This window comes from Poromitra crassiceps, assembly GCF_964638095.1.
Source record: "Poromitra crassiceps genome assembly, chromosome: 9".
NCBI classification, from domain to species: domain Eukaryota; kingdom Metazoa; phylum Chordata; class Actinopteri; order Beryciformes; family Melamphaidae; genus Poromitra; species Poromitra crassiceps.
In genome coordinates this window covers 27,978,999-28,002,638 of record NC_139630.1, presented here as the reverse complement: position 1 = coordinate 28,002,638, position 23,640 = coordinate 27,978,999, and the positions used below count along the sequence as shown (strand labels likewise).

The 23,640-nt window shown below is 42.4% G+C and overlaps 2 protein-coding genes across 2 annotated transcripts in view; both read left to right on the top strand.

The window, feature by feature from the left end:
• Nucleotides 1-8,919: 8,919 nt before the first annotated feature.
• il20ra (interleukin 20 receptor, alpha) lies at nucleotides 8,920-15,328 on the top strand (the record flags this gene model as incomplete). Its single annotated transcript, XM_083642915.1, has 7 exons — nucleotides 8,920-9,291; nucleotides 11,127-11,250; nucleotides 11,834-12,039; nucleotides 12,284-12,462; nucleotides 12,619-12,763; nucleotides 13,494-13,630; nucleotides 14,162-15,328. Exons 1-7 carry the CDS (start codon nucleotides 9,243-9,245, stop codon nucleotides 15,326-15,328), a joined length of 2,007 nt encoding a protein of 668 aa, XP_083499041.1. The 5' UTR covers nucleotides 8,920-9,242.
• A 4,506-nt stretch (nucleotides 15,329-19,834) lies between these two features.
• LOC310782732 (EH domain-containing protein 3-like) overlaps nucleotides 19,835-23,640 on the top strand; it is a 28,174-nt gene continuing 24,368 nt past the window's right edge. Inside the window, 1 exon segment of the mRNA XM_083643460.1 lies at nucleotides 19,835-20,298. Within this exon segment, the coding sequence (XP_083499586.1) occupies nucleotides 20,072-20,298 (227 nt within the window). The 5' untranslated portion in view covers nucleotides 19,835-20,071.

The window sequence follows — 23,640 nt, the reverse complement described above, 5'->3', positions numbered from 1 at the left end:
AACATGTCACAAAATGAACCGTATAATCTATCAATGTTGACCTGGGTTTTTTTTTACATTTTGCCTAGTTCCATAAACTTCCAAAGATAAAGCTGTAAGGGATGCACGATATGGATTTTTTCAACCGATACGATAACGATGAATATCTGCTTCTCCTGCCGATAACCGATACCGATAACTGATAATTATTATAATAAAAAATATATAGGCTATATATTATTTTTTAGTTTTTAACCTGTATTTTATGCACACCTGGGGTTAAAAAAGGGTTAGGGTAGATGTATGGATGTAGTGAGCATAGCTCTGACCTAACCAAATCTAACTGACATCACTGTGAACGCAAAACAAAGAAAACTTCTGATATACCGTAATATGATTGTTTTAATAAAGTGTACCACTCAATTATAGTCAATACAAAAATTAAAGGCTTTTATAGAACGGAAAGCCAAGCTGCTTAGTCTGCACTGCAGATAAAACACAATGACAAAATGCATAATTTACTCTTATTGTCATGTTACTGATATGTTCAAATTTTGCATTGGTTCCAGTTCTCAGTGAATTGTAGCCTGGGCCCAATGAATGGGCTCTGTCGAGCAGCTAACGCTAACTAGCGCGGTTAGCTTAAAGTTAGCGAGTGGTTTTTTGGAGTTAAATACAAAATCCCTGGATGTTTTATTTTGGGTAAAGGGGTTTCCATTCGTTTCTATAAGTTTACGCCAGCTCTGTGTATTACGTGCTTTTGGGGGGCTGTTTGATCACAAGCCACAGACTGTAAATGTCAGTTTGTCTGCCAAGCGGACGAGCGTGCAGGGTAGACCGCGCTACGAGCTAATGCTAACACATTAACATATCCGCTGCATCACCAACTTTGTGAACTGAAAAACAGCAACACACTGGGTACATCATCGCCAGCTTTGGTTTAACTCGCCAGCTAAGAGGTTTCCCCTCCTCTCGCAACCTGTGTGGGACATGGATCATTCTGAAAAATGAAAAACAGCAACACACTGGGAGCAGCCATGTTTGAGCGTCGCAGCTGTGATGTCACGTGTGCGACAACAAAAAGCTTCCGACGCAAAAACTAAAACATGATTATTATCGAATTATTTATCGGAATAATAAATAATAACGCAAAATGATAATTTATCGGTCCGATAATTATCGTGCATCCTTCGTATAGCAAATGTTATCTGTCAGGTGTGGCAACAAAGACATTGTTGTTTGAACAGATTACATTTGTTAAAATTTCCATTGCAAAACTACTCTTAATTTTCGGTCTAATTTTAACTTGGATGGATATCACCATTTCTAGTTGAAATTTGTCAAATTTTGAATGTTTATAGAAGATAGAAACATGATATAATTTTTGTTTTATATCAATTCATTATTCTGTCAAAAATATTTTCTACACCAGAAATGCATATTTAAAGAAAATATTTTTTCGAGGTTGTCTTGTTTAGGTTTTGGTCTGAGTGAAATGTGCTATTGTCTCTCCCGATTATAAATATAGCTGAACCGTTTGGCGTTTAGTTTGACGAAGTAAAACTATTTAAGCATTTCACGAAATGTCTATGATGGGAAAATAAATGGCACAGTGCTGAAGCAGGAAGTAGGCGGAGTATTGGTGATGACGTACAACAGCGAACCAACCAATAGGGTGGCGATGGAAAAACCCAGGCGGGACTTTGAAATCCCAGAGAAAAAAACATGATAAAAACCCGTTGTATCGCTGCTGGAAGGTATCTCTTCCACTCTCTGGACAAAGACGGCACCAGAGCACAGACTGCTTGGACACTGCCTACAAACACCAGCCTGCAGAAGCCCACGAGTTAACGAGCTTCACTGGTGTCCGTAGGACATTCTGCTTCGAAAAACAAAGGTAAGATGCTGCACTGGATGGGCACCGTTAGCTTCAAAACTATATGGAACAAAGCACACACTGCTTTGTCCTTAGCTTAAAGCTAACGCCATCGTAACGTTAACTATTGATCACCAAACACCACTCTAACTCTATAGTCTATAGCCTATGGGTTATTTAACTTATCTAGCTAGCTATCTGCCTATTCAGCAATCGTTGATTAACTGATGAGGAACATAGACATGATCCCAGAGCTATACTCACTACATCTGCCTTTTTTTAATCGGTTGAAAAAATGTGAGTTCCCTATTCATTTTGTCCGAGTTTGAAGCCACACACACACATTTTTTTTTATAAACGTCTATGGAGAAAATCAATGGGGAAACTCACTTCTAAGGCAGGAAACGTCACGAAAAGTCACGTGACTGTTAAGCTCTATTGTCCATTATAGGGGATATCTGAAATGTTCCTTTTGACCAGGCAGGATTAAATTACAGCAATGTAGCATATTTATTTTACCTTAGAATTAAATGATATAATTGATTTATTTTGACATTCTGATGTATTCTGACGTTGTTTTCTTCTGCTTTGCTTTATTTTTTCCAGGACAAACAAAGGACAACACCCCCATTTGGACATTAGTGATTTAACGGTATCACTCTCCCCCCTTTTATTTATTTATATATATATATAGTATTTCCTTCAACACGCTGTAATGGCTAGTGGAGATAGTTACTGGAGTAAGAGGAGAAGGATCCGTAAAGCAACTGATGAGGCATTGAAGCGCATCTACCAGTCTAGAATGGACTCTCTGGAGGAGCAGCAGGATCTCGCAGCTGTCAAGCAGCACCAACAGCCTGATGCGTACTGGACGCAATATCCAGCAACGGCGTTGAAGTCCAAGGCACTGGGTTAGTAATAATTTAATCTCTTAATGGATTTTAATGTTGCTTTTTTTTTACACGTTTTGGGAGTATTCTTGATGGCTAATGTACTTGACAATTACAGGGAATATTGTCCCCTTTTACATAGTAGTGGTTTAAATAGTTGTCATTTTAAAGGATTTGAATGACATTCCTGTATTTCCTATAGACACATACGAGGCTGCCAACGCTTGTTTGGTCTGTGCTAAAGCTGGCTCAGAGGTGGAGACACAACATGAGACTGACGGGAGACCAAACAGGAAACGAAAGTAAGATTTGTTTTTGTATTGTTTTACAAAGCTAGGAGCAACAACAGTACAAGTGCATCTGTGCAATGTGCATGCAATTGTCTGTCTATTCATTTGAGAAAGTAATTTCTGTTTTGTGTTTGCTATGATGTTTTTCATTCCAGATGTAACTCAAAGCACATGCAGTCTGGCTCCGACTCAGAGGAAGATGATTTCCCAAAGCCCCGTCGTCATTCCAGGTTCCGGACAACCATGAATCGTCCTGGTTGGTTTACCTACTAAAATTAGCAGTACTACTATTTCTCTGTTCCACGGCAGACATAGACTTAATAGCCTTTCTTTTTGGTTCTATGTTTTAGATTAGGGGTATTCAATTAGAATTCAGAGAGGTCCAGTTTCGAGAAAATTTCCTCAAGCAAAGGTCCACAACATCATAATGTCTAACCTGCGCTATGATTCAGTGCCATAAAGTACCCTAATAGGTGTATCAATGTCACATTTTACTGTAGGGATTTAAAAATACTCAAATAATAGGCTAAATAATTCTTATTTTCAAGTAAAATAAGGGCTACATAAAAAAACGCATATAGCAGAAATCTTTTGAAAATTTGCATCTTAAAATAAAGTGCTTAAGAAAAATGAAATAAAAGTAGCAGCTTGAGTTTCCCCTTTTCTGGTTTTTGCAGTCTTATCTCAAAATATTTGAACAATTGAACAGCTTACTCCTCTTCTGTTCTGAGAGTAAATGACTAGCTGACTAAGAAGTCATACTTTTGCAGCCTGGGGATAGTTGTACTGGGCCACACAGACAGACACACACACACACACACGGATGGAGCGGATATGTTTTCCCAAATGATTCACAGTGCTTCGTTTGATAGTGGCGTTTCACAGTGGTATCAACCATGTCAATCACATTCTTTGAATTGTATGAAAGGCCTATTTTCCGGTCCATTAAACCATGGACCAAGGCAGGCCTAGATTGTATCTTAATACATTTTGGTTCTGTGTTTTAGATTATCCACAACTTCGGGGGGGCGGATCAGTAACACCTTTCAGCTCCTCATATGGCTCTGCCACACCACACCCACCAGCGATTTCTGTCGGAACTGCCAATGGTTGGTGCTTCCCTGACACTCCCTGGTTGTTTTTTTCTCTCTTATCAACCATGGTATCACATTGTACGAAATGTAAATTTTCCTTTTTGTTCCTGTGTTTTAGGTCGTGCACATCAGCTTTGCAGCCCAACATGGGACTCTGGCATGTCATGTTTTCCACCCTCAGAATTTGATGCCAATGGTTGGTGTTTCCCGGCTAAATTGTTTAATATATCACATTGTTTGAATTGCATACAGTATATTTTAAAGACCCTTTTCCTCCCAACGGCCAATAAACCATGGGCCAAGGTAGGCCTACACTGTATCTTAATAATTCTTTTTTGGTTCTGTTTTAGATTGTCCACGACATCAGGGGGGGGCAACATGGAACGCTGGCCGGCCACCCATCCATACCGACGGTCGGTTCTTTTCCTGTCAAAATGTTTCGTTTATCACGTTGTTTCAGTTGTATATATTTTGACCCCAACCCCCCCAATAAACCATGGACCAAGGCAGGCCTATACTGTATCTTAATTCATTTTGGTTCTGTGTTTTAGATTATCCACAACTTCAGGGGGGCGCATCAGTACCACCTTTCAGGCCCTCGTGTCGCTCTGCCGCACCACAACCCCCAGCGATTTCTGCCGGAACTGCCAATGGTTGGTGCTTGTCTGACACTCCTCATTGTTTTTTTCTTCTTATCAATCATGTTATTACGTAGTTTGAATTGTATGAAAGACCAATCTTTCTTTTTGTTTCTGTGTTTTAGGTCATGCACGTGCATGTCGGCTTTGGAGCCCATCTCCACCACGCCCAGTTACCCCCAGTGTCAGTGCTGCCAATGGTAGGTGATTGTCTGGGTCTCCTTATTGTTTTTAGTTTGTTTTTTGCTTCACAACCATCTTATCACATTGTTTGAATTGTATAACTGTTTCTTAATCATTCATTATTGGTTCTGTGTTTTAGGTCCTCCACAATGTACTCTGGAGGATGTATTTAAACTCCTTGTGCAAATGAGGGAGGAGATACGAGACCTAAAGGCAGAGCTGGCAATAGTGCGGAACGCCGTGACTGTCGCCTCTGCAGACGTCCCACCAGAAGACCTTGGGCTTCCCCTCTCCAATCAGGATCAGCTCACAGAGTTGGAGAGCCGGCTTGCTGCTGAAAACAACTTTGGAGACAGACTGGTTAGTTTTTGTATGGAAAGTACTTGGATGTACTTAAAAATATGTTGCATTTGCATATTGTTTGCATATTGATGTTGGACGTTTGTCTGATGTAAGATATTGTCTTGTCTTTCTAGGTGAAGCATCTATCTGCTAAGGGCGGCAGAAATGTTAAAGATGCCGTATGGCGGATGATGGCGTCCCTAATGACAAACGTTCTGGCCAAAGAGGTGAACTGGACTGGACTGGCATTCAAAACGGCATTCAAAACCCTCAAACTCAGGGACATTTTGCAGAGTAAGTACTCATGATGAGGACTACTAATACAGTGTCTTACACACTGTTTAATTGTATCTTATTTTATTACTGACCTTGTTTTAATTATCATTCTAGGAGCCATTCGAAGAACAGCCAACCTGAAGGATGTGACTGACGAGCAGGTGGAGGCGCAAGTCCGATCCTACCTGAAAGGGGCTTCAGATCGCGACGGGGGACGTAAACAACGTTCGAAGGACAAACAGTGATGTGTCCTGAAGAAGTCTGCCCCCCCCCCCCCCCCCCCCCTCTCGTTTCTGTTTTTGCTGCATCGATGCACAGGCTGGCCTAGGCTGCAGCCAGAGATGTACAATGGCCACTGATTGGACAGACAATTTTTATATTAGTGGCTCCCCCTGCTGGTTTTGAGTTGCTTATTTTTTTTCTTTGGTGGCTGTGAACGTCACTGGGTGGCAAAGGAACCATATGGAGCGTGAGCTTTGGGAGGCTTCAGTGTCTGAGTCTAGCCGGCTGACCCTGTTTACATTTTAAAAACTGCGACAGTTCACACAACTTTAACACGACATGCATATATTATACATCAAACTCCTGAGCTAATTCTGCTCACTCAGAATGTCAACATATAAGCGATGTGATGTATAGTTTTTGAGATATTAATGTTTGTTTGGCACAACTCATACTAGTTAACTGCCGCGGGGTTCTGCATTGATTTGTTATGTGTGGGCGATATGGCAAATGGACGAAACTCCCAAAAAGTTGGCGTATCCCTTTTTAAGAAAACATACTATTTGGATTTGGTTATTTTTGTGCTGCTGTTTTTTTAATAGTACCGTATTTTGTATTTGTTTTGAATATTGCACTATTAGATGTGGTTTAAAATGTTTACACTTTTTTACTTTATTTTTGGGTTGATATTTTTTTGCGCCGTTCTCAAGTCTTCCTATTTGCACCATTGATTTAAAATGTTTACACTTTTTTAACTTTATTTTTGGGTTGATATTTTTTAGCACAAATGTCAAGTCTTGCTATTTGTACTTTATAAATTTCTTATGGCCACAAATAAAAGGTTTCAATTTCAATCTTTCAATTATTAATTGCATCTGTTCTTTCAATTATTATGCATTATTGCATGCAGGGGCGTCATGCAAGCCAACAATCTGAGGGGGCGAACTCTGGCGCCGCCCAAAGGGCGGCAAAAAATTTGGGGGGTTGGAAGCCAGATTTAGAGGAATATCTAATTTTAAATTAACAGACTGAGCAGGTGTAACCATAAGGCTATTTTCCAAACTGCTCAGCCTCCTGGAAAGATCCATAATCACCAGACTAAGTACATTGCCACTGCCCAGGCTCAATGGACTTGACAAAAAAGGGAGACCACATGTTTCAAAGCAATGTAACACAATGTTTATTTTGGCTGGTATTGCCTTTTCAGAAGGTAGAAATCTTTCCTCTAGAGCAGAGGTTCTCAAATGTTTTTCAGCCAAGGACCCCTTACAAGATAGAAAATGTACCGGGGACCCCCTCATTCTGATTTGTGATTTTGGGCTAAGCTTAATTGTTTCCACTGTAACGTGCTTGACTTTTAATTTGATAGGTTTGTTAATAGAATGTAATCCATGAACCATTTTAGATTTAAAGCATAAACTATTTTCATTGAACTATGAAGATTTTGCAATTTTTTTTTTTTTTTTTTTTTATTACATTACATTTACATTACGTCATTTAGCAGACGCTTTTGTTTTGTCCAAAGCGACTTACAATATCACAATTTGTCAACAGTACAGAAAACCACTATGCAACACAATCAATGACAGCCAAGATATTTTGATAGACCAGCACCATGTAGGAAGTAGTTTGAGAAGGAATAAGTAACATGTAGCATTTTTTTTTTTAATAAAAAAAAAAAAAAAAAAAAAAAAAAAAAAAATTTACCTGAAAACTTTTCGCGGACCCCCTGGCAAAGTGCCACGGACCCCTGGGGGTCCGCGGACCCCCATTTGAGAACCACTGCTCTAGAGCAGGGGTTCCCAACCTTTTTTGTGCCAAGGACTGGTAGATACATGGGAAAAAAAGTCGCGGACCGGTTGTCAATTCTAATGGTTTTAGTTATATATATTTACTCACCAGGTGGCGACAAAGGGTAAATAACAGCCTTTTGTGTTGTACTGTATGTAGCCTATACAGTATTTATGTTTTTGTTTTAACTACAAACATACATAAACGTAAACTTGAAACTATGTTTCAACTACCATACACAGCCTATAATATTATAGCCTATGTTTATAAAAAAAAAAAAAAAAGTTTTTTTTTTTTTTTTTTTTTACCTCAAAAATCTGAGGGGGCAATTGCCCCCTCAGTTACAATGGGCATGACGCTTCTGATTGCATGCATTAGTGCTTCTCAACCTTTTACATCAAGTACCACCTACAGAAATTACCACCAGGGGGCCTCGTGTACCATCAGTGGTACCCGGTACCCCTACCACAGGTTGAGAACCACTGGGATATTAGCATAACAATATTTGCAATCTGGTGCGCCGTCGGACCGCTGTATAACCGATGAGCAAGAACGTAGCGGAGCCGCTGCGGTTGCCGACGGTGGCCCGCCCATGATCTGCTAGCTGGGCACTGACTTAAGGTTTCTAAAGTCTTGAGAAAAGATCTTGTGTTTGTGTAAATTATTTAAATTGTTAGTTATTAGATTTGTTCCAGCAGAAGAATTAATGCAATTGTATGGAATGATTGACTTGATTGATGTTGAAAGTGATTTGAAAAATCAAAGTCATGATGCTCTTATCAAGTTATTATCCCAATCCCATTATAACCATATTGCATTGAAAATTAATATTTTTTCAATATTAAATTGATAATGAACTGTTCTTCTGACTTGACTTGCTGTTCTACATTATATAGACTTCAGACTGGACATTCATTACATGACTTGACTTGATAGTCTGCATTAGACCTGGGACTTGACTTCAGAGTTATACTGACTAGGGACTGGAGCAAAGACAAAGTAGAGCAAGTTGACCATTTTGACTCAATTTTAACTCATGGAAGGAATTTCTCCTGAAGCTTAGATGTGGCAAGACAATACTGCACTGCACTGAAACATGTGCTTTTCATAATTATTTCATGGGAGATTCTAAAGCACGCACCCAGCTTCTACCTGGAAATCGGAGTGGAGAGACGACCTTTTGTTTTGATTGTAGCCTAGTTATTTGGCATCTTGCCTACAGCTCCCCTCCCCTTCTCTCTCTCTCTCTCGCTCTCTCTCTCTCTCTCGCTCTCTCGCTCTCTCTCTCACCCACACGCGCATAGTGTCAAAGTCTAGTGCAGGTGTAATGTGTGCAAACAAGTGCAGTGACATTCCTTCCTTCCGCATACACGGGGAAACATTGATCCGGGAAACAGGCTATTATTGTTGTTTTCCTCGAACTAAATACTTTGCAGTAGCCAAACTATAGGTTTATTTTTCCAAAAAGGAAAGAAAAGAAAAGACTTGTATAGGCGATCTTACTAGTCGTTTGGCGGAGCAGTGGAAATATAGCCTACAGACCTGACCTGGCTGCAAGAAGGCGAGCAGCAGGTGTATTGGAAAATGTGAGCGTGCCTCAGCCAGAGGAGAGCAGCGTCGGGTTGGTGGTGAAAATATGACCTGTGTGGCTCCGTACAGAGATGTGGACTGTCATTATCCTTCTTTACCTCGGAGCTGTAAAACATACAGGTAGGCGGAATAGCTGTTATTAATTGTAATACTAGACTATGGTAACACTTTACAATAACGTACACAAATCCTATAGTAGTTACTAGTAAACTAACCATTAACTAATAGCCAGTTAATGAGTAGCTAATGAAAAATTTGGCATTAGTCAATCACTAGTTAATCATAGTTAATGAGTAGGTAGTCATTAGTTAATGATTAGTATCTAATTTCCTGAGTAGAGTAGTTAATCATTACCTAATGATTACTAAATGTCAGCTCGTGAATAGAGTAGTTAATCATTACTTAATGATTCCAAAATGTCAGTGCGTGAATGTAGCCTATTAGTTAATCATTAGTTAATCATTAGTTAAGGTCACATTGTGAGTATAGTAGTTAATCATTAGTTCATGATTAGTTGTTAGTTCCTTAGTAGAGTAATTACTCATTAGTTAATGGTTAGTCAATGGTCAGTTTGGGAGTATATAGTTAATTGTTAGTTATTCATTACTTAATTACTTAATTATTACCTGTCCATTAGTTACTCTTTTTGTGTACCCTATTGTAAAGTGGTGCATCATACTATGTAGTTTATGAGTACTGAATCGTTACCTGTCCATTTGTTACTCTTTTTGCACCCTAATATAAAGTGAAAGATATCCTTATCAAATAAACACTCCCTCCAGGTGAGATTCGAACCCTGAACCCCAAGATTGTTAAATTGTAAGTCTGGTTCTCTACCATCTGAGCTAACCAGCCTGTTGCTTGTTAGAGCCTGCAGATTTTTTTTTTTTTTTTTTTTTTTTGGCAGGCCAGGCCAGGCCACTCACTGAACAGCAGGCCAGGCGCCGCCTACTGGTTTACTAGTGGTTTTATTACTTTATTCAGGTTTAAAGTGGGTGCATCTCATTGTAAAATTGGACTTGGCCCAAATTGGGCTTCAAACGGCCCAAATCGGGCTTCAAACAGCCCAAATCTGGCTTTAAACGACCCAAATCTGGCTTCAAACGGCCCAAATTGGGCTTCAAACGGCCCAAATCGGGCTTCAAACAGCCCAAATCTGGCTTTAAACGACCCAAATCTGGCTTCAAACCGCCCAAATTGGGCTTCAAACGGCCCAAATTGGGCTTCAAACGCCCCAAATTTTTCGCCGGCGGCGTCGGCCCGTATCGGCCTGGCCTGCTTGGTATCTAATGCCCGGCCTGAATTATGATCCCAGTCCGCCCCTGGTAACCTGACTCCCAGGGGGAAAAGGTCTACTACTCTCTTATATTGTAATTAGAAGACTTGAATACATCAATTCAAATTCTTATATATTGTGTGTAAAGGATTCAATTAATCACATGATTTGCAAATGGGAACCCACAAGAAACATGGCAATGTCCCGTTCAGGGTGCTGAGCCAGTTTAAGGAGCAGCAGTTTATGGCTTGCAGGCTGCAGCTGATATGGAAGGTATTTATGAGTTGTCACATGGTCTGTAAAAGGGGAAGTTCAAATGGTATGCTGTCAAAGCTGATCCAATAATCTAGCAACTCATCTAGCCAGCTAGCTGGCACCTCACCCAGCCTAACAATCAATAAATCATCAAAGTAGTCAACCAGCCTGCAAGTCCTTAAAGCTGCTTATCCAATATGTGCCAACAACAACACCACCACACACTCCTCAGATATGTTAAAAATTAAAATAAAATCAATCATTCATTGATGATCCATTTCTGATCTCTGCACATGTGTTCAGCTGTGTATACGTTAGCAGTGTTATCGCTATCACTCGTCCTGATCCCTTTCTCTCTCTCTCATTCTTTCTCTCTTTGTCACTCTGTGTCTCTCGCCCATTCCTTCCGTCTCTGTTGTTCCAGTCTCCTCCTCTCGTGCCAGCCCCGTTGATGTTGTCTTCTCTTCGGTGAATCTGAGGAATGTGGTGCACTGGCTTCCTGGGAATGACACAGCGCCAAACACACACTTCACAGTGCAGTATGCCATGTAGGTACTTCCCGATAATAGATAGATAGATAGAGAGATAAATAGAGAGATAGATAGATAGATTTATTTTATTTTATTTAACCTTTATTTATACAGGTGAATCACCTTGAGACCTGGATCTCATTTTCAAGTGCGACCTGTTCAAGCAGCATCCAGACAGAAAGTTACAGTAACAAAAGTTGACAGACAGTATGACAACAGTATACAGTACCAGTACAGACAATAAATAAAATAACCAAATGGCTAACATAGACACATTAGACAAAAAAAAAAGAAAAAAAAAAGATAGATAGATAGATAGATAGATAGATAGATAGATAGATAGATAGATAGATAGATAGATAGATAGATAGATTATGTATTGTCACATGTGGGCAAAGAGGTTTTCCAGCAAACTGAAACTCCAGGAACAAAGTTGATTGTTGTTTTCATAATTGCAGACCAGTACAACTTTTCCTTATTTGTGCATCTTGACCAACCTTTTTCCATATAGGAGCTGTCAGGTTAATCTCACTGTGTGTCGATGGTGAATCTGTCATCTTAATCTCTAGCTGGCTCTTGTGGTCCTCTTTGTCCTTCCCAGCTACGGGGACACAGTGAAGGGCAGCAGAGGGAGCCGGGTGCACTGGAGGGCGGTGTCACAATGTACGGATACGGTGCGGAGCTGGTGCGATCTGACCAGGGAGACGTGGGATCTGGAGGAGCAATACTACGCCAGGGTCCGGGCTGTGGGCAAGAGAGCAGCCTCCAAATGGGCGGTGACAGACAGATTTGCACCAAAGTCTGACAGTAAGTTAAAGAGATGTTCATAAAAAAAATTTGATTTCAGAAAATGTCTCTACTATTAATCTTTACTTTTTTTTTTGGGCAACTTCCGATTTACATTTACACTTACTGTAGTACATTGAGGACATTGGTAGCAGTGCTGTGATACTGGGTGCTTATGCATATGGCACAATGCTTAGCTAGCTTGTGCTTTCCACTAATTGTACAATACTAAATATTGTTGTCTCCATACTATCCACCTCTACAGCGAGTTTTGGCCCCCCGTTGGTTTCCGTGGTGATGAAGGGTAACAGCGCCATCATCGGTCTGAAGGGGCCAATAAGACATCCGCTTGACAGCCACACCCCAGAGGTTTCCATGGCAACACTGTACCCACAGATGCTCTACGAGCTCTCTGTCAACAGCACCCGTCGCAACCACCAGACGGTGAGTAGAAAAGATCAGAAATGCCGGCTTGTTGAAAATAGTTACACACAAGTAGGTTGAATTTGAATGATCTTTGCCAGACCACTGAAGCGTTTGGTCAGATCTGTAATGTGTGACTCTGTGTGTGTGTGTGTGTGCATGTATAAATGTGTGCAGCGTCAGTTCCCAATGGACTCTGGTCTGTTCACCTATGGTCTGATGGAGTATGACACAGAGTACTGCTTCTCTGCCACGGCAAGATTCCTCTCCATGCCGGTCACATGTCAACCCTCCGCCTGGCACTGTATCACAATGCCACAAGGTACAACAACTGTGTGTGTGTGTGTGTGTGTGTGTGTGTGTGTGTGTGTGTTGTGTTGTGTGTGTGTGTGTGTGTGTGTGTGTGTGTGTGTGTGTGTGTATGCGTGTGTGTGTGTGTGTGTGTGTGGGGGGGGGATTTATCTCCCTTTCCCTGCTCTCTCCTCCCCCACATTCCGCTGTTCCCTCCCCACCCCCTCCCTTTCCCTGCTCTCTCCTCCCCCACATTCCCCTGTTCCCTCCCCACCCCCTCCCTTTCCCTGCTCTCTCCTCCCCCGCATTTCCCTCCCCTTTCTTCCTCTCTTTCTGTTTCTGTCTCTCTCTATCATATGATTGTTCGATCATGTTGCTATTATTACTCCTGTAATTGTTATTGTTGTGTCAGCTAGATTTAGCTAGACATATTCTCTACAAGTCCTCTGAGACATGCTTGTGAATTAGGGCTATACAAGTAAACTTGACTTGTCTTTAACAAGTAGAAACAAATGTGACTAAATACAAAAATAAGAGAGAGAGAGATACCAGAGAGAACGTGTGTGTTCAAAACACCTTTGTTGTGTGTGTATGGGTTTGAGTGATGGCCAAAATGGCCATATTATATAAACGTGGCATGTCCAAAATCTCAGCTTCCTTAGTTGCTCAGTGACGATGAAAAACGGCCTCATTTTAGCTTGACGTTCATCTTTGTCTCCCATCAACCGCCTGATTGACTCGTCTCACTCGACCCCCTCCAGACCCCGTGATTGGCCAGCTACACAGGGTGGTTGTGGGTATTGTGGTTCCGACGGTCTGCATGTGTATGCTGGTGGTGGCCGGCTACCTGCTCTGTCGCTCACTGAGGGGGGAAGGCCAAAAGATGCCGCCTATACTGGTAACACACATGCACGCGCGCACACATGCATGCGCGCACGCACGCACGCACGCACACACACACACACACACACACACACACACAAACACACACATGCACACACACACACACACACATGCACACAGGCCTTTATCAAACTTTGACAGACTAACTCTTGCAGTCCAATTTAAACATACATCTTGCTACACAAATGCAGATATCCTTACAAATACAAATCACTATAATCAAGGGTAAAAAAAAAGCAAACTCAAATATAATATCTCAGAAATCATTGGTGTGATTTTGATGTGTTTAAAAACACAACACTGTTGGCCTGATGGAGGCACTACAATTTATGTCAGTGTATGCCGTCTAATTTTTATATTGTGTTACTTCCTGCATTTTAGACACAAAATGGCTGCTTTGGGTATAATGTGAAATAGTTTAATAGTTTGATGAAACTTAATGCATCCCCACCCCCCCCCCTCATGTTTCAAAAACTAATGGTCAGTCTTTTCTTTCCAAACTCCTCCTCTACCAACCTCACACTAGCTGACTGGGTTCCCCTGCCCTCCACCGACCTTTTCCCCAGAGCCTACAAGAATCATCCTCATCACTCAGCAGTCATCCATCATCAGCAGCAAGCCACCGCCGGTCACCCCGGAACCCGCGTGCCCCAAGCCTCAGCTCCCATCCGCGGCTCTGCCGGTTCACATTCCCAGCTACGCCCTCCAGAACCCCGGGATGCTCCCGGCTCTGCCCGTTCACATTCCCAGCTACGCTCTCCAGAACCCCGGGAGGCTCCCGGCGCCCGGGGCAGCAGCACCCTGGAGAGACGAGTCTGTGGACTATGGATTTGTTGGAGAGCGAGGAGACGAGGGAGAGAGCGGGGGAGGCGGAGATCATCCGGACGGCGGGGACTCCGGAGCGAGAGGTGAACGGAAAGAGTGGGGAGGAGAGAACGGTCCTCCCGCTACTGCCGACGCTTCTCAGACGGACTCCTACCTGCCGCAAAAAACACAACACACGCACGCGCCAACACACACACGGGCAGAGACGGTCACATTAGTACAGGCGCACACACGGTCGCAGGTACAAAATCAGGCATCACGAAAAGCTCATGAGGGGAGGGTAGAGGAAGAGATGGAGGAAGAGAGGGATGACCGAGAGTGTTCAGGATTACGTATCAACAGAGACCCCCATACTGGCCTCTTCCATATTCCCTTACTTCCGCAAACGGGGAAGGGACTGATAGATGGTGGGGTGGGAGAAGGAGAGGATACAGAGGAGGCACCCCTTCTTTGCCCTTACGCCTCGCAGCACGCCGAAGACACGCCTACCCCCCGCACCGGCCAATGGGGTCACATTGCCGACGACTACGGCATTCTGAGATTGGCTTCAGATCAGGAAGAGGAGGAAGAGGAGGAAGAGGAGGGGACCAATTGCGTTAATTGGGATCCCGAAACCAGGAAGCTAGTGTTGTCGCAAACGGAGACCGAGAGAAAGAGGGAGGGAGGGATGGGACGAGAGGAGGAGGAGGAGGAGGAGGAGGAGGAGGAGGAGGAGGAGGAGAGGGAGTTGAGGTTGGAGAGTGTGTTAGTGGGACAGGAGTCAGAGGAGGAGACAGAGAGAGGGACGGAGAGAGAGAGGATAATGATATGGGAGGCAGATGATGATATTCTGAACAACTGGAAACTAGTGATCCCCATGGACCAGTAGGAGACACAGATGATCAGGGGCGGACTGGGATCATAATTCAGGCCGGGCATTAGATACCAAGCAGGCCAGGCCGATACGGGACGACGCACGTTTGGGCCGTTTGAAACTCAATTTGGGCCGTTTGAAGCCCAATTTGGGCCGTTTGAAGCCATATTTGGGCCGTTTGAAGCCCAATTTGGGTCGTTTAAAGCCAGATTTGGGCCGTTTGAAGCCCGATTTGGGCCGTTTGAAGCCCAATTTGGGCCAAGTCCAATTTTACAATGAGATGCACCCACATTAACCCCGAATAAAGTAATAAAACCACTAGTAAACCAGTAGGCGGCGCCTGGCCTGCTGTTCAATGAGTGGCCTGACTGCGGGCACAATTTTTTTTTTTTTTTTTTTTTTTTTGCAGGCCAGGCCACCGGGCATTTGCCCGACGTGCCCGATTATGCAGTCCGCCCCTGCAGATGATGATATTTTCCCCATTATTTTAAGGGAATATGGACCAATGGGGGGAGACATACTGTAATCATGAGAGCAAATCAGGATGAGCCAGTAACACTTTGGACAAGCACTTTTAAGTATAGCAGGATTATATTCATACCTCTCACTGTTATTACTTTATTGTTATTTCTTAATTGTATTTTACATTAAGCCTTGACGGTACTGTGAATGATTATGAAGAAATCACACTATGAAGAAAGTTAAAGTGTTCATCGCTCACTGGGATTTACAATACCGTTAGATGTACCGCTAATTGTGCTTGTTATTGAGTCAAAGCTCTTCTGAGATATTAAGCTTGCCCTATGGCAAAGTCGTTTTCAGGATGTTGGTGGAATCTTCCAGAATAACGATGTTAACTCTGAATAGTTTGACGAGCATGAAAACAATGTAAACCATATAGTCCCATGGCCGCCCCAGACAGATGTCACGTCTCAACCCAGCTAAGCACTTGGGAAGCACTTATGGGATATTGTGGAGCGCCACGTCTCACACGTGGTTTGCCGAAGACGTCATCTAAACACAACATCAAAACACTCTATGTGACTACAGTATACTGTAGGTATTCCACGCCCATGTTTACTTGATCATGTATTATAGCAGTATAGGTGGAGGTATTTTTAGTTTAGTTTTAGTCCCAGTTCTATTCTAATGGAGGTTGTAGCTGGAAAACTGTTCTTGGCATACAAAACATTGAAGCGATATTTGTTTGTATTTTGGGGGTTAATTTGGGATGGATTATAACGTCCCTCTTTTAACATCCTTGCTGCATTGGCCCACTGCTGAATACATCAAGGAAACACTGGTGCTCACTGCTCAGAGCTACATATTTCTTTCTTTGTGATTACTGTGTTGATATTAAAAGAAGGAGAATGCTACAGCACTTTACACCCCGTCTACATAATCTATATTTTCTTAATATTATGAAGTTGCCTGATCGATCTGATGGCATTCTCTGTGCCTTTTTTATTGAAGAAAGACTGGGACAATCAGTTAATATTTTGGCGTTGTTTTTTTTCTATTATTATTGTAGATAGATAGATAGATAGATAGATAGATAGATAGATAGATAGATAGATAAATACTTTATTGATCCCCTTGGGGAAATTCGCGTGTCCAAGCAGACTCATACAGTCTGATAAAAACATATAAACACAGATTAAAATGACAAGACACATTAGAAGAGAGGAATAAAGTATACACAGGGGTTAAAACCAGTGTTATCTTAAAAATAGATTAACATAAAAACGACATGGAGTCATAGAGAAAAATAAAATCTTGATAAAATCTGAATCTGATAAAAAAAAAAAAAGTGCCAATAAAAGATAATATTATTAGTGTAGTAAAAATGATAAAATTGCACCAGTTCCAGTTCCCGTTATTGCACAGAGTCCACGCATGTGATGTAATTAATTAATGAATTGCACCAGAGTCCAGTCAGGTCATGAGCCCCTGCCACTGCTTCTCTGGCCTGTCAGGGTGGTGTGGAGAGGATGGCTGGTGTTGTCCATTATGGCCTGTACCTTGCGGTGTATGCCTCTCTCCACCACAGTCCCCAGGGAATCCAGCCTTCTTCTACCGAGGACTTTTGTCTGTTTCTTTTCAGAAAATTATGAACAAACTACCCTATATCTTATATGAAATGAATAGTTGTAGAACTTCATGTTGTTCTGTTCTTTTGCTTTGATTTGAGATGTAAAAAAAAAAAAAAAAACTCTGGGTGTTTTGAGCTGCCAAATGAATGATCACATCTGTGTTTGTATCTCTTCTATGTTTTATCCCTGTGCAAATAAACTTCACTAAATAACCAACAAATTACTTTCAATAATGGTCTTTTTGTAGCTTTGTTCTTTGTTGACAAGACTGCGACAATACAGTCTACTCTAATGAAAGAAATTATTAATTTTCAGTTCTTTTTTATACTGTTCTTGTTCCTTAATTTCTGTCTATAATGAACTACTGAAAATGTCATGTGCAGGAAGCTGTGCTAACATATGCTTTAAGATATGTGTGGGAGTTTCTCTTTCATGTCTCACTTTGATGGTGCATATTTTACCCTGGTAAACCCCTCAGGCCTCACACACCCACAGGTATCTGCATTGTTTTTCTTCGGTCTTATTTGTGAGTTCCTGGAACTGGTGCACTATATCACCTCTTCCTTACATGTGAGCTGCATTTAAAGCAGCAGAGAGTGGGAATAATGAAACCCAAGCAGCTCCAGGGACAACAGGGAACAATGCATGTCACTGTGGTCACATTCAGTTTAACATTTACATAATACTCAATGTAGTAAAACCAGTCAGTGATAACTGAAGCTGTACATGAATGTTACTGTATATCCAGTTTACTGAACTGGTTTTACTCTGAGATATTGTTTCATTCTTTTTGGTCTTATTGCAACTTGCAAGACACACTACACACGCAAGTTCAAATAAACAATATTAAGACTCATAAGCCCAACTATTCTATTCTATTCTATTCTATTCTATTCTATTCTATTCTATTCTATTCTATTCTATTCTAGTTTTTGTAAGTGGCCTACATTGGGCTCTTGCCAATATTTTGTATCATTCTCCTCAAAACGTTGGACTCTATAACTACTTGTACATACTTTCAATTCAAGACTCAAAACTGTGCATTATTCTCTTTGGTACTGTGATAGTGAACTCTAATCTTGACTCCCCCCCCCCCCCCCCCCATATAAAATGAATAGCGGAGAGTGAACAGTGACATCTGGTGGTCAAATTGCAAACACCTTTAAATATTAACGGATTCCACTTCAATGACATCAGTATGCTGCTCTCAACAAGCCTTTTCTGTGAAATCTGAACCTGAATAAATCATTTCAGCATGTATGGTCAATTCACTCAACCTAATAGGCTAAGTCATCAACCAGCATTTAGAGAGGTAGCTTGGTTCTGAATGATCATCAGATCTGGTTTTCTTCTTTTTTTAAAGATGTGAAAATAATTTAACTTCTGTGATTATTTGCTACATTGTTGCTCTCCATAATAGAGATAAAAAAAAAACCCGTTAGGATCTAATTTCACTCTCTGACTCAATGGTCCTTTTGTAGCTCTATGAACGCTGGGAGGCGCGCTGTCATTCCTCCGCTCTGGTCCTCTCCACTCCTCTCCCCTCTCCTCTCCTCATCCGACATGGCGTCGCCGGGACCGGCTTCAGCCGCGGCATCACTGGGTGGGGCTTTGCCAGCAGTTGGGCATTTCCGCCCGGCTCGGGTTTCCTCCTTCGCCTCGGCATTTAAATTGAGCTGCAGAACATCAGCTGCTGCTACATCCACCAGCACTGCTCAGGGGGAGAGAGAACACCTCAGCACGCACCGTATATATTGTTATTGTTTTGACTGGAAAACGACAGAAGCGTCGCTGCTAAGTGAATGAGTTGGCTTTTATTGTGGTCTGAAGTGCGCCAGAGCAGCTGAACAATAAGCTGGTTGGGGTGACAGACAGCAGCTCGGTGCATCATTTTTGGGGGATTCCTAACGTTAGCTCCGCTTGCCTTTTGGACGACATTCCCGGACTGAATAGCGGTAACGTGCTGTTGTGCGTGAGCAGAATGATTTAGGCTCTCCTCTGCTGCAGTGTATGGTGTGTGTGAAATTGATTGTGGGGTAAGCAAGCAAAACTCATTTTCAATGCATGATATGTTTGGCCCAGAGCTGCTATTGTGGCCTGGACAGACTCTGGAGAACCGATGGACTGAATGAGGAGGATGCGTTGGAAGGATCACATTTGAGTTTTTGACAGATAGAAAAACAGCTTTCGTGTGTCGACGTTATTATAGATGAAGACTGACGGCTTGTAGATACATTAGAATTTAACCACAGGCTAAACACTTGTCATTATCAACCACCACCCATACAGTCCAGCAGACAGACTTGCCTGGGACTGTTTATAGTTGGCTTACAGTAGCCTACTGTACATGTTTGACTTTGTGGGGTTTGACAGTGCTTAGAGGTTTATGTAATTACTTTTCTAGGTAGCAGTTAGTTTTAGAGTAATTATCAGATTTTTTTCCTTAAATTATCAGTTTTTAAGGTTATTGGGTATCAGATTAAAATATTTCGAGAGACAAAAACAGGCTCACAATTTGCAAAATTAAACCTATTTCAACAGACTATTGATGAGCGGCAGATAAAGTTGTCACAAGTATCCAGTTGATCAACAGACAGCGTTTTTTTTTTATCAGTTCCACCTATCGGAGCGGTCAGACTCCTCTCCAGATCAGCCACCAGCAGCCATGTTCAGCTGGCTGGGGACCGACGACCGGAGGAAGAAGGAGCCAGAGGTCTTCCAGACGGTCAGCGACGGCCTGAAGAAACTCTACAAGACCAAGCTGCTGCCTCTGGAGGAGTGCTACAAGTTCCACGAGTTCCACTCCCCGGCGCTGGAGGATGCCGACTTCGACAACAAGCCCATGGTGCTACTGGTGGGACAGTACTCCACTGGCAAGACCAGCTTCATACGGTCAGAAAGCAACACACACACACACACACACACACACACACACACACACACACACACACACACACACACACACACACACACACACACACACACACACACACACACACACACACACAGATAAGGAACAAGGCAAGCACCATTAGAAAGACAGACAGACAGACAGACAGACGGAGAGAGACAGGTTGACACACCCGAACAGACATTTTCCTCTCTCAGCCTCAGCAGTAAAGTAGTGACAGCAAGACAGAAGGAGAGGAATAGACTATGAATAGAATAGAACAGAATAGAATAGAATAGAATAGAACAGAACAGAATACAACTGAACTGGGATAGAATAGAGTGGGACAGAATACAATCAGGGTAGAATAATTCAGAATGGAAGCGAACAAGTAGTAGAGAATTAAGGGTAAACTAAAATGGATTCTGCATGTCTATCTTATCTTGTCATGAGTGGACACTAGGGATGTCACAATATATCGTCCCACGGTATATCACGATATCAAAACGTGACAATATGCATCGTTGAGATGAAATCTCATATCGCGAGAAAAAGAAGCTGAACATGGGGGCACTGATCTGCATCTGATTGCATGCTCGCTCTCCTTTCCATTGCTTTGTTTGAACAGACGAGGGACGTTACAGACATGGAGGATGAAAATGGTGAAATTACTCAAATTAACGTGGAGGATGCCCCCTCAACTTACAAATCGATCGCAAAAAGATATTGTTAAAATATCGTATCGTTATCGTGAACCCAATATCCTGTATCATATCGTATCGTATCGTAAACTGGGTGTATCGTGACACCCCTAGTGGAGACTATCCTTGAATAGCATCACACACACACACACGCACGCACACACACACACACACACACACACACACACACACACACACACACACACACACACACACACACACGCACACACACACACACACACACACGCACACTCACACACACACACACAGCCCTGCTGTCATATATCAGGAGCCACACGTCTGCAAGCTTTATTGAGTCAATAAAAAGTTTACATGGCAGCCAGCACATCAACACACACATACACACCTAATGCATAGGAGGCGGAACTGTAGCCTTCTCTGACTCTGTGTGTGTGTGTGTGTGTGTGTGTGTGTGTGTGTGTGTGTGTGTGTGTGTGTGTGTGTGTGTGTGTGTGTGTGTGTGTGTGTGTGTGTGTGTGTGTGTGTGTGTGTGTGTGTGTGTGTGTGTGGCATCATGCAAAGCCAAAAAGGTCACCGGCTAAAAAATGTCGCAGGTGACTTAAGGTATGAATAGATCTGCAATGATTCAATCAGTCTGCCCATAAAGTGCGCTGAATCCACTCATGATTTATTTATTTATCGATTTATCAATCGGTCCATTTAGCTATTTCTAAAATGTTGCCCATTTGAAGCCAGATTTAGCGGAATATCTCATTTTAAATTAACATTAAACTGTACTGTTGTGATGTCATTATTCAGTTTTAACCATCGTCAATATTTTGCTCCTTTTCTCATTAGGGTAAATTATTCTTTTATGGTTATTAGCTTAGTCACTCACTTCTACACTAGCTCCTACCTGACTGCTGCCACTTTTCTTGGAATAGCTAAATCTTGCTTCACCCAAAATGTTATTCACATAAAAAGACTATATTATCCACAATGCTAATATTATTTTAAAGAACTGCATCTTGACCTGGAGACATCAAATGGAGTTCAGTGTTTTGCTAATTACAGTATAACATGTGATAGTGGTGGTAAAAAAAAACTAACGGCTCACTGCAATAACAGCTCTGTCTAACATTACAATGCTAACTTTAGCTGCATGGTACAAGTTAGCCAACTAACTTGCTATGCAAACTATGCCTATAATAACTAACGGCATTTCATTTTCACATGTTTGAAAAGGGGATTGATGTTCTACTACTAATGACCGACATGAATTTAGATTTTTTTTCTTCTTTAAAAAAATCTGTTTCATTGGCCATGACCTTTCTGTGTGTATTGGACATGCCTTATTTTGGAGCATTTTTTCTTTGTCAGCCTGGGACCCAGGCAAAATAAATGTTATTCTCTCCGCTGGGACTACAACATTTTTTTGTTTCATGTGGGACGCCACCAGAACCCGGCCTGTGACCCGGCCCGGAATGAGATACAAAGCAGCGGATGTAAAACACTGGCTGTTCTTTAGTGGGACTTTGTGTAATAACCATATAGCATCCGTTATTATGACCATCTGTCCAACTGTTAGCGCATTAATAAGATGTTTCCAGACAGAGCGTGAGTCCCTCCCCCCTCAAGTTACAGACAGACAGACAGACAGACAGACAGACAGACAGACAGATGAAGTGACAGACAGACAGACAGACAGATGAAGTGACAGACAGACAAACAGACAGATGAAGTGACAGACAGACCGATGGAGTGACAGACAGACAGACAGACAGCTGGAGTGACAGACAGACAGACAGACAGACAGCTGGAGTGACAGACAGACAGACAGACAGCTGGAGTGACAGACAGACAGACAGACAGATGAAGTGACAGACAAACAGACAGACAGATGAAGTGACAGACAGACCGATGGAGTGACAGACAGACAGACAGACAGACAGACAGACAGACAGACAGACAGACAGAGAGCTGGAGTGACAGACAGACAGCTGGAGTGACAGACAGACAGACAGCTGGAGTGACAGACAGACAGACAGACAGCTGGAGTGACAGACAGACAGACAGACAGACAGCTGGAGTGACAGACAGACAGACAGACAGCTGGAGTGACAGACAGACAGACAGACAGACAGCTGGAGTGACAGACAGACAGCTGGAGTCACAGTCAGGTACAGAGCGGGGCGAAGGAGCCTGATGTCTGACCCCCCCTTTCCCGCAGAGCAGCCGGGCCCCGGGGAGCAGGAAGTGTTGGGGACCCTGTCGCCCCTCTTCGCTCCAGGCTCGGGTACTTTTAGGTGGAATTCATCGCTCAGGAAGGAAGTGGTTCGTCTGAGGAAAAACCCAATTTGTCTTTATTTTTTGGCCTGTTTGACGAGGTGTCAAACAGGCCCACTAAGACCTGACAGGTCTTAGTGGGCGCTTTCCATTCAGCTACTGTAGCACTGACTGGAGGAAGAGTCCTTCTATTCTTCTTCACCTACACCCATTTTCTCCACCAACCTAAACATCTCGTGTCTGTAGGACAAGAGATGTCCACAGACTGACTCGTCAGTAATTCACCCCTGGAGGGAAAAACAAGTCTAAAACTGTGTTTTTTTTGCTTGCATTAACTGGATGAAACGGCTGCTGCCATTATTTGCCATTTTGTGACGGCCATTGCTAAACATTAGT